General features: G+C 48.8%; 1 protein-coding gene across 2 annotated transcripts in view; it reads right to left on the reverse strand.

The window, feature by feature from the left end:
- Positions 1–12,056, reverse strand: part of LOC115085471 (uncharacterized protein MG328 homolog) — a 401,953-nt gene that overhangs the window by 107,724 nt on the left and 282,173 nt on the right. For both annotated transcript variants that reach the window (XM_029591537.1, XM_029591536.1), the window contains exon 9: positions 10,231–10,389. In XM_029591537.1, coding sequence (XP_029447397.1) covers positions 10,231–10,389 — 159 coding nt within the window. The remainder of the gene's footprint in view (positions 1–10,230; positions 10,390–12,056) is intronic.

Here is a 12,056-nt window from a genome sequence, read left to right on the forward strand (position 1 = left end):
AAGTTTGCCAATAGGGAGAGTGATTCTGCCTGATCCTCGGGTAGGAAATCTCTTGAAAGGATGGTGTTCAATTCTGCTCCGATGAATTGAAGCAGGTGAGATGGGTTGAGATGGGATTTTTGGTAATTGATGAGAAATCCCATCGAGTACAGCAGAGTGATTGTTCGTCTGAGAGAAACAAGAGCTCCTTGTTGAGATCGACTTCTGATGAGACAGTCATCCAGATAGGGGAAAACGTGTACACTTTCCTTGTGTAAGTTGCTGCTACTACTGCTAGGCATTTCGTGAACACTCTGGGAGCTGAGGCAAGTCCGAATGGTAGTACTCTGTATTGGAAATGTTGTTGACCCACCAGGAAATGCAGATACTTGCGATGAGGAGGGAATATTGGAATGTAATCGTAAGCGTCTTGTAGATCCAGAGAACAAAGCCAATCTCCTATTTGAAGAAGAGGAAACATGGTGCCTAGAGAAACCATCCTGAACTTTTCTTTCTTTAGAAATTTGTTGAGAATTCTGAGGTCTAGGATGGGACATAGGCCTCCTGTTTTCTTTGGAATGAGGAAATAACGGGAGTAGAATTCTCTGTCCTGCTGAGTCTGGGGCACCAGTTCTACGGCTCTGGCTCTCAGAAGGGTGGATAATTCTGCTTGTAGATGAATTATGTGATTTTCGTTTAGCGAAAGAGGTTTTGGAGGAGAGCCTCTTGGAGTTGAGAGGAAATTGAGTTGGTAACCTCGTGATATTATTGAGAGTACCCATTGGTCTGTTGATACTCAACTCCAACAAGACTGAGTTTCTTCTCATCACCCCAGATGGCAATTTCTCATTATCTAACGCAAACACCGTATCCCTTCCAGTTTTATCCCCACAGGTCAGAAATCTTGGGGTCAACATCGATAATCAATTTAACTACAGAAGTTTCATCAATAACACCGTTAAAGAATGCTTTTTTAAACTCCAAGTCTTAAAAAGGCTAAGACCCCTCCTACACTTCCAGGATTTCAGATCTGTGTTACAAGTAATCATTTTCTCACAAATAGATTACTGCAACTCTTTGCTGCTTGGGCTACCGCTAACACACTAAAACCGTTACAAATGCTATAGAATGCCACAGCAAGGATTCTAACAAAATCCAACAAAAGGGACCACATAACACCCATCTTAAAGAACCTTCACTGGCTCCCAATCAAATATAGAATCCTTTACAAGACCCTCTCAATCATCCATAAAGTCATCCACAACTCCACCCCAATTGAGCTCACGATTCCATTACAGCCTCACACTTCCTCCCGACCAATGAGACAAGGCCAGAGAGGCACTCTACAGGCACATCCTATCAAAACAACACTAAGTAGAAGAGCCCTTTCCACCGCAAGCCCTTTACATTGGAATTCACTCCCTCCAGACCTCAGGCTTGAACAATCGACATCCACCTTCAAAAAAAGACTATTTCTATGTTTCTATAAGACCTGGTTGTTCAACCAAGCATTTTCATAACTCATTTTTCCTCTCACAGATCACAACAGAAGAAATCCTTCCCTTGACACTTTCACAACTTCCTTTCAACACTAATCTCCCATGCGCACTTTCTTCTCCGAACGAATGTCATGACAGTGGCTCTAGGTCATGACAGTGGCTCTAGGTCTCTCCAAGACAGCTCCAGTGACTTCACATTCTGTTCCACTAAGCTATTTGTATATAAATTGTATTCTCCCTGTTCATTGTAAGTTATTATCCAAGTTTCACTCTTCCTGTTCTATGTAAGACATTATAAATTTTTCTTTATATTGTCATTGTAATTGTTGAAATGTGAACCGAAGTGATTAGTAACATTGTTTCCTGAACTGCGGTATATAAAACTGTTAAATAAATAAATAAATAAATAGGAGGAGGAGGAGGAAACTCGACCTCCTACTGGCAAGTTCGGTTTGGGATTGTGGAGATGGCTTTGCTCTCTGGTAGTGGCCTCAAAAACCTGCAGCCAGTCCTGTCTGAGGTGGTGGTTGAGGCCTAGTGGCTCTAGGCTGTCTGGGCTGAGATCTTTGTTGTGGACGAGATGATCTACCCCTGGATGCTGGTGGATAATATCGTCTCTGCCTGTAGAAAGGTTTCCTGGTTTCTTTCCTTGGTGGACGACGAGACATTGATGAGGAAGAGTCTTGCGGAACTGACGGCAGTTGGCGCAATGCCTCTGTGTGTTCTTTTAATTGGGACACTGCGTCCTGGACCTTCGACCCAAAGAGGTTGTCACCTACGCAGGGCAAATCCACCAGCTTCTCTTGTACCTCAGGCCTGACGTCAGAGGCTTTTAGCCAGGCCCAGCGACGTGCACTGATTCCTGAAGCTGCCACCCTTGAAGATGTTTTGAAGTTGTTGTAGGCAGCCCGGACTTCATGCTTTCCAGCTTCAAGTCCTTTATATACAATGGCTTGAGCTGCATCCTGGTACTGTTGAGGTAGGGAATTAGAAAGTTCCTGCATCTGCTTCCATAGATTCCTTTAGTATTGCATCATATAAAGTTGATAGGATGCTATCCTGGAGTTCAGCATAGCTCCTTGGAATACCTTTCTCCCTAAAGAGTCTAGGAATCTATGATCCTTCCCAGGTGGAGTAGAGGAATCAGGTCGTACTCTTTTGGACTTCTTTTGAGCCGACTCAACTACTACAGACTGATGTGTTAACTGTGACTTTTGATAACCAGGAACATGTTGGACAAGCCGCTTGGCTGTTGACTTCTCCGAAGATAGTAGAGATTCCGGAATCGAAGGATGTCGATGCTGATGTTTTGACCGATGCTCCGACGCTGATTTAGTCGATGCTGCGGATGGGGTCGGTGATAAATGGTCCCCTGAACCTTCCAGATGACGTTTTTTAAGGATTATCCTTTTTGAAGCTCCGGCCGGAGACGACTGAGTGGACGTCGATGGGGAAGGTAGGAGTTGAAGATGGAACAAATGTTCCATCTTTTCTTGTCGTGCTTTCTGACCTTTAGTGGTCATTTCTGCACATTTTGGGCAGGATGAGATTGCCCCAAACAAAGTACACACATGGTCCAATTACATTTGGGACATTTTTTGAATCCCGTGGCCATGATAACCTCGACAGCCGTCGATGGGTATCTGACGAAAAAAATTCTTAAACTCAAATGAGTCAGAAAGGAATTAATCTACTCACCGGCCAGTGGTAATGAGAGAGACCCCGACTGTGGGAGAGAAAATATTGAATTTTGATCTGATTTTTAGTCAGAATTGTGTGAGAATCTCACACAGGCTCCTGCTCCGCGATGCCAAAGCAGCACGGAAAAATGAAGACTGAAGGGAGACCCCTGTGGCTGAAAATATCATGGCATGCTGGGCATGCTCAGTGGGCTCAGTGTGCCAGTCAAAAGTTTCTAGAAACTTTGACAGAAAGTTTTCCGTGATAGGGCTCCGTCAGTGACGTCACCCATATGTGAGGACTAGCATCCTGCTTGTCCTGGGATAACTTGCGTGCGCCTCCCAGGATGTTATAAGATGCGTGCACCACCGCATATGGACGCGCGTGTATTTTTTAAAAATCTAGTCCAAAATGTTTTATTTTTACTAAAATATTGTAGTAACATTTTTATGTTTTATTTAGCTCTCTGTCTTTCATGACAGGTTTGTTAGTGTATATAGCAGGATTGATGGGTATGAGTGAGAAGTATGGATGCATGTATAGTGTAGATACAAGCAGTATCTACATATATGTGCAAGAGGGTATAAGGATGATTTACAAATGATAGAGAGGAGCATATGTAGTGAATGTGTTAAGATGCTTGTGGACTAGGTAGAGGCCACAAAAGTGTTTTTAAAAGCACAAATGCTGTGATTGCTGGCAAAGATATTGGTGCTTTCTCTTTAAAAGAAAAAATAAAAATTACTAAAATGTTCTCCTTTATACACCTACGGGTAGATTTTCAAAAAGTGCGATTTGGCGTACTTTTGTTGGCGCATCAGGCGCAAACAAAAGTACGCTGGATTTTAGTAGATACGTGCGTAGCCGCTAAAATCCTGGATCGGCGCGCGCAAGGCTACCGATTCCATATAGCCGGCGCGCGCCGAGCCGCGCAGCCTACCTCCATTCCCTCCAAGGCCGCTCCGAAATCGGAGCGGCCTCGGAGGGAACTTTCTTTTGCCCTCCCCTCACCTTCCCCTACCTAACCCACCCCCCCGGCCCTGTCTAAAACCCCCCCTTACCTTTGTCGGGGGATTTACGCCTCCCGGAGGGAGACGTAAATCCCCGCGCGCCAGCGGGCCGCTAGTGCGCCGGGCCGCGACCTGGGGGCGGGTCCGGAGGGCGTGGCCACGCCCCGGACCGCCCCGGGCCGTAACCACGCCCCCGGACCCGCCCCCGAAACGCTACATCCCGCCCCGAAAACGCCGCGCGGATCGGGCCCGCCCCCGACACGCTCCCCTCGGAAAACCCCGGGACTTACGCGAGTCCCGGGGCTCTGGGCGCGCCGGTAGGCCTATGTAAAATAGGCGCACCGGCTCGCAGGGCCCTGCTCGCGTAAATCCGGGCGGATTTACGCGAGCAGGGCTCTTAAAATCCGCCCCCATGTGAATAGAGTATGATAAAGTAAAAAAAAAAAAAAATGGCACAGTCTGTCTCCCATGATTTTCCACAGAAACAAAAAAAAGACAAATTTCCTTCCATAAAAGGTAATGGGAGTTGCAGGCAGAAACGAGGAGGTAGAAGGAATAAATGAAAATTATTCCTTACCTGCTAATTTTCGTTCCTGTAGTACCATAGATCAGTCCAGACGGTGGGTTATGTCCCCCGTCCAGCAGATGGAGTCAGAACAGAAGACTTCTGGGGGAGGTCCTATATTACCTCATCACCCTTGTCTCTATCTTCAGTATCTAGCCTAGGCAAGCCGAAAATAAAACAGAGGGATCAAGTAATCAGTCCCTAGGAACAAAACTGTTGTGAAACCCAACATTAACAGTAACATAGAACTTGCCCAAACAGAACTGATGAGCCACGGGCCCTGGCAAACCAGGGAGAGCAGAAAATGTAGGAGAGGATAGTCGAGCAGAGGTGACTCACCCCAATAATACCCCCAAAGAAAGGGAGGGTGTCTGGACTGATCAATGGTACTACAGGAACGAAAATTAGCAGGTAAGGAATAATTTTCATTTCCCTGTACGTACCAGGATCAGTCCAGACGGTGGGATGTACCCAAGCTTCCCTCCTATGGGCGGGCCATGGAGAGCCCTGCTCGAATAACTCTATCTCCGAAAGAACCGCCTGGAGGCGCTTGAACATCCAGGTGATAATGTCTCGCAAAGATATGGAGCGACTTCCAACTTGCCGCTCTACAGATCTCCTGAGCTGACACTGCGCTGTTCTCCGCCCAGGACGCCACCTGTGCATGGAGAGAATGGGCCTTAACCCCCAGGGGAGGTTGCTTACCGACCCCAATATATGAGGCAGCGATCGCCCCCTTTAACCAACGAGCGATGGAAGACTTGGACGCCATGCGCCCTTTTCTGGGGCCCGACCAAAGAACAAAGAGATGGTCAGATATACGAAACTCATTCGTAACCTCCAGATATCGCATCAGACATCGCTTAACGTCCAGTTTGCGCAGCTCCCTAGACTCGCTCGCATCAAAGGAAGGTAATTCGACCGACTGATTGAGATGAAAAGCCGAGACCACCTTGGGGAGAAAAGATGGGACAGTGCGCAAGGATACCCCTTCCCCAGAGAAACGGAGGTAGGGCTCCCGACAGGATAACGCCTGAAGCTCTGATATCCGTCGCGCCGAACTAACCGCTACCAGGAAGATAGTCTTGAAGGTGAGATCCTTGAGAGAGGAGTCTCGCAGGGGCTCGAAAGGTGGACCACTAAGCGCCCTCTGGACTAAGTTCAGATTCCAAGATGGACAAGGAGGACGTAGCGGGGGTTTAAAGTGCTTGACCCCTTTGAGGAAACGGCCAACATCCGGATGGGAAGAGAGAAGCGACCCCGTTCCGCAATGCAGGAACGCACCTAGAGCCGCCACCTGCACCCGTACCGAGTTATACGCGAGGCCCAAGTCCAGTCCGTCCTGCAGGAACGAGAGAATCTGTGGGACCGACGCACTTGAGGGCTGAATGTCATGCGACCCGCACCAAGTCTCAAAAACCTTCCAGACCCGGATATAAGTTACCGAAGTAGACTGCTTGTGCGCCCGCAGTAGAGTTGAAATGACTTCTTCTCGGTAGCCTCACCGTCTCAGCTTGCGCCTCTCAAAAGCCAAGCCGCTAGACAGAAGCGATCTGCCTGCTCCAAAAATATGGGACCCTGCCAGAGTAGACGCGGAAGATGACTGAGGCGTACCGGACCCTCCGTGGCCAAGAGAAGAAGGTCCGCAAACCACGGATGGCGGGGCCACTCTGGCACCACCAGAAGTACCGGGCCTTGATGGATCTCTATCCTCCGGACTACCTTTCCCACCAGAGGCCACGGGGGAAAGACGTACAGAAGGACGTGCCTTGGCCACGGCAGGACTAGAGCGTCGTCCCCTTCCGCGCCATGCTCCCTTCCGCGCCATAAGAATCGCGGGGCCTTTGCATTGCTTGCGGTGGCCATGAGATCCAGGTGGGGGCGCCCCCAGCGAGATACTATCAGATTCATCGCTTCGTCCGATAATTCCCACTCCCCTGGATCCAGGCGCTGTCGACTGAGGAAGTCTGCCTGCACGTTTTCCACCCCTGTGATGTGGGAGGCTGCAAGGCGCAGGAGGTGGCGTTCCGCCCATTGCATCAACTTGTCCGCTTCCAAGGAGACTTGGAGACTTCGTGTGCCCCTGTGACGATTGATGTAGGACACCGTAGTCGCATTGTCCGATAGGATCCGAACCGCCCGGTGATGCACTCGTGGGAGAAACCCCTTCAGAGCTAGGCGAACCGCTCTGGTCTCCAACCGGTTGATGGGCCACCGTGCCTGAACTGTTGTCCACCGGCCCTGGAGGGAACTCTCCTGACAGACAGCTCCCCAGCCCGCAAGGCTGGCATCTGTGGTGACAACTATCCACTCCGGAACTTCCAGGGAGAACCCCCGGGCTAGGTTCTGAGGGTCCAGCCACCACTGCAGGCTGTCTAGGGTTTCCCTCGGTATCGGAAGGAGCGCCTGGTAGTCCCACAACGCTGGCTTCCATCGGGACAGTAGGGCCCTTTGGAGAGGACGCAGGTGAGCGAATGCCCACGGTACGAGATCGATAGTGGAGGCCATGGTTCCCAGTAGCTGCAGGTAATCCACGCCGTGGGGTCCAGTAGAGCCGAGAAACGCAGGACTTGATCCCGGAGAGCCTGCGCCCTTTCCTGCTTGAGGAACACCATGCCTTCCCTCGTGTCGAAGCGCGCTCCCAGAAACTCCAAGGACTGGGAGGGGACTAGGTGGCTCTTGGCACAATCCAGTCCAAACGGCAGGGCGAGGAACTGAAAATGACAACCCAGAATCTTGAACCTGAGGTACCGCTGGTGCTCCCTGCGGATAGGAATATGCAGGTAGGCCTCTGTGAGATCCAACGACGCCAGAAATTCCCCCCGGTGTACCGCTGCCAGAACCGAACGAAGGGTTTCCATGCGAAAACGATGAACCCGGAGGAACCTGTACACCGTCTTGAAGTCCAGAATAGGACGGAAGGTGCCCTCCTTCTTCGGGACCACGAAACAGATGAAGTAATGACCGCGACCCAACTCGGAGGCAGGAACCGGCACTATTGCTCCCAATGCGCAGAGCCGATCGAGGGTGTGATGAACTGCCACTTGTTTGGAATGGGACCCGCAGGGAGAGAAGAGAAATCTGTCTCTGGGTGGATAGACAAAATCCAACGCGTAGCCGTGTTTTAGAATATCCAAGACCCACTGGTCCGATGTCAGTTGGACCCACTCTTCGTAAAAGAGAGCAATCCGGCCCCCCTGCCTGGGGATCGAATCGTGGGTCCGCCTGGCATCTTTGGGTAGACTTGAGGGAGGTGGAATTTGAGGAGTTCCGCCCCTGTCCCTCCCTACCGGGGCGGCGCCCGCGAAAGGACCGGTTCCAAGAACTTGAGCGAGATGGCGGAGTGCGAGGAGTTTGTTGACGCGTTGCCTGTGTCCTTCGCTGATTTCTGGCCCGATACCTAGCGGATGAAGAGAAAGACCTCGAAGTCCTTGGGCGGTCTTCCGGGAGCTTATGAACTGCGTTCTCGTTGAGAGACTTGATAATTTGGTCCAGATCCTCACCGAAAAGGAACTTACCCTTGAAGGGTAGGGACCCTAGGCGGGTCTTAGAAGAGGCATCCACCGACCAGTTCCGAAGTCACAGGAGACGCCGAGCTGAAACCGCCACCACCATGGAGCGAGCAAGTACCCTGAGAAGGTCATAAAAGGCATCCGCCCCATATGCAATGACGGCCTCCAGCCGATCTGCCTGTTGAGCTTCCGCTTCTGGCAACTCCTGTGATGTGAGAAGCTGTTGGACCCATTGCAGTCCCGCTCTCTGTGCCAAGGCGCTACAAATAGCCGCCCGCATCCCCAACCCCGAAACCTCAAAGACCCTCTTGAGGTAAACTTCCAGCTTTCTGTCCTGAGGGTCCTTCAGGGCGGTGCCACCCGTGACGGGGATGGTAGTATGCTTTGTAACCGCCGAAACCGCCGAATTCACGGCAGGAACTTTGAGAATGTCCAGGAAGTCCTGTGGCAGGGGATAGAGCTTCTCCATAGCCCTACTGACCCTGAGGGACACCTCAGGGGTGTCCCACTCCCGGGAAATAAGTTGGAGAAAGGAAGGATGAGTGGGAAAAGCTTTATCCAAGGGCCGAAGACCTGCTAGCAGAGGATCTCCCTTCCTGACGTTAGGATCCGGTCCGACCGGTTCCGAGGGGGGGGGGGGTCGATGTCCATCTCTCTCAGAATGTGGGGAATGAGGTCCTCTAATTCCTCTGGTTGAAAAATGCGGAGGAGGACTCTCGGGTCATCTCCTTCCACTTGGACTGCTAAGGTGGGATCATCCCAAAATGGCTGCCGTTCCCGCGCTCAGCGGGAACGGGGCCTGCTGCTTCCTCGGTTCGCGGTCTGGGCCGCCCTCGACGTCCCCCCCTGAAGGGCTGGCCTCCCCATCGGGAAGGCAGCCGGAGCACTGCCCCTCTCTAGAGAGCTTCCCTCCCTGCTGGCCACAGGAAACGCAGGCCGCTGAACGCGGCATCTGACACGCTGAGGGGGGAGGGGAAAAGGGCGGCAAGCGCGGCAAAACCTCCCTTGCGCTGCAGCTTGTGCTCAGTTAAACCGGCGACCCCCTGCTAACCCGAGAAACCATCGAGGAATGTTTCCTCCCGGTAGCTGGCGGCCCTGGGGAATTGAGCGTCGCGGGGCCGCGGGTCACCCGTCCGTGGGGGGGGGGGGGGGGGGGGGGGGAGAAGCTGGCACCACCAGCGTACACCCCGACTAAAAGCTTCGACTTCCAACGAGAAGAAAAACGCTTCCTGAGGTAAGCCTGAAATTAAAACACTTACCCCAGCACCAAAGAAAAACCCCAGAGGGAAAGAAGATGTAAAGGAGGAGAGAAGGCAGGCCTGTCAGCAAGCTCCGGCGGAGGGGAACCCTCAAACCCTTCAGGCCACAAGCTCACCTAATTAAGCTCCTCTAGAAACTAACTTAGCCTTTTTATTTTTATTTATTTATTTATTTTTACTTGATCTCTCAAACTTTAAAAGAAAAGCCTAGAAAACTAAGCTACCACAGTGGGGAACTCTGGGTTCCCTGCTCGCATCTGCTGGAGTCAGAACGATACTGAAGATAGAGACAAGGGTGATGAGGTAATATAGGACCTCCCCCAGAAGTCTTCTGTTCTGACTCCATCTGCTGGACGGGGGACATAACCCACCGTCTGGACTGATCCTGGTACGTACAGGGAAATATATTTGGGATAGCGACCATTGGGAACTGAATAATCCCAAGCCTTGTGGGTTGGTTTGCAGGTTGAGCGGAAGGTTTTTATTCATCATGTATGGTGGCTCTGCCTTCGATATGCCTTGAATATCTTTTTAAAAAATCTTTTAAAAAAATCTTGTTACATAGAATTTTGCCTGCCCTAAATATCTCTTGAAATACTCTTTTACAATAGCTGCTATTTGGGAAAACCCAAAGATCTAGCATTATTTGCCAAAGGGAAGTTCAAAATGATAGGAGTGAATCAACCCCAAATGTGATTCAAAGAAAGGAAATGAAATACATTATACCTGCTCATGTGCACTGAGAACTTTCTGTGATTCATCCTGTACTAGTCTCTTCAGGTGAGAGAACATCAATTCAAACTGTCTTTCTTTCTGTTTCTCAGATGCCAGTTCTGAGATCCTTCTTGACTGGCTATTGTTTTCATCCTTTCTCACCTGTTGCTCCTGCAGAAGATAATTGTAGACCTTTTTGTTTTACAAAAATACAGCTCACAATGAGTAACAAAAATTTAAACTAAACCTGTTAGCAAATGTTTTAAATAAAATTTTTTGGTGTACAAAATGAGGATTTACAGAAAACATTTGTAGATTCCTTAACATTCTTTTAATGCAACTATATAACTTTTGGCAAAATGTCTTATTACTATATTTATTTATTTTTATTTATTTGAGTTTATTACCTGCCTTTTTGAATACAAAATTCACCCAAAGAGGGATACAACAAGAACTTAACTTTAAATAAATAAACATGTTGACTAAGTTCTAATAGCAACACAGCAGAATATAAGTGGCTAACTCAAAAATAAATAACACCTCAGCAAAACAATAGGTTGTAGCACCAAGATCAAGAACTCAAGATGATGTGAGGAAGTTTTCCTTAGTCATTTCAGCAGCTTGGTATTTTTTTTTTTTTTTAGCAGCTTGGTATTAAAGGCCTGGGAGAAGAGTCAGGCTTTTATATGCTTTCTGAAGTAGAAGCAGTCATATATTTGGAGCTTTTCTGTAAGGGAGTTCCATAGGGCAAATACTGCTTCAGTGAAAGATCAATTGCAGGTATCTGTTCTTTTGAATTATTTTGTCAACAGAGTTGTCAAGGAGGATCCAAGAAAGGATCTTAGTGGCCTGAAAAGGACATATATATGGACAGCCTATCTCTCAAGTAGATAGGTCTGCCTCTTCTTAGAGCCCTGAGTATCAGTGTCATGGTTTTGAATTTGGTCTGTGTAGAACAGGTAATCAGCATAGTTGTTAGAATGGGTATGATATGGTCATATGATTTGATTTCTGTTATCAGTCATACAGCGGAGTTTTCTAACATCTAGAGTTTGTGGAGGGCCTTATTTGTTATACCCCTGTACATTGTGTACTCCAGCCACGTGGTTAGTGTGGCATGAATAACTGGGAGTACATTTGTCTTCTTAATGAGCGGATGCCGTCATCATAGGTTGAAAGTTATCAGCTCTCTACTGTTGTTTGAATTTGTGGGAGCGTGGTGAGTTTTGAATCCAGTTAGACTCAAGGCTTTTAACCTGTGTTTTTAGCAGGAGCTCTTAGGTTTCGAATGAGATTTTCCATTAAGGAACATGTCTATGGATGTTCTGTATCCAGAGGATCTCTGCTTGGGTGTGATTCTGATGGAGTTTGTCTTTTTGTGTCCATGCTTGGATGGCAGTAAGACATGTGCTTAGCTAGTGAAACCCCCTCCAAGGGGGGCGGGGGGAGAAAGAGCATGTTACCAGTTACGTGAACTGTAGCAGAGAAAAAAAAGGCAATGCATCTATGTAAAATAAGCCACCAGCCCCGGAAAGCCAGAGCAAGGTTGAAAAGCTTGCCAGACCCCCTACTGTGAAGGTGCTTAAATGACCATTGAATAAATGAGTCAAAGATTCAGGTAGGGGATTTGCATGTCACAGCTCTCTTGACTATTGCTGATAATTTACAGTGAAACATCACTTTAAAACAAAGGATGCCTAAATCCTAAGTTATGGAACTTTGACTGAAAAAGTCTTAATTTTCAGAATTCTGACTGAGAGAGAGATTTGGGAGAGAGTCCTTTCAAACAAATAGACTCTCACCCTGACTAACAACGGGAGTCACCACACTTGGGTACT

This window comes from Rhinatrema bivittatum, chromosome 2 (genome assembly GCF_901001135.1).
Source record: "Rhinatrema bivittatum chromosome 2, aRhiBiv1.1, whole genome shotgun sequence".
Lineage (NCBI taxonomy): Eukaryota > Metazoa > Chordata > Amphibia > Gymnophiona > Rhinatrematidae > Rhinatrema > Rhinatrema bivittatum.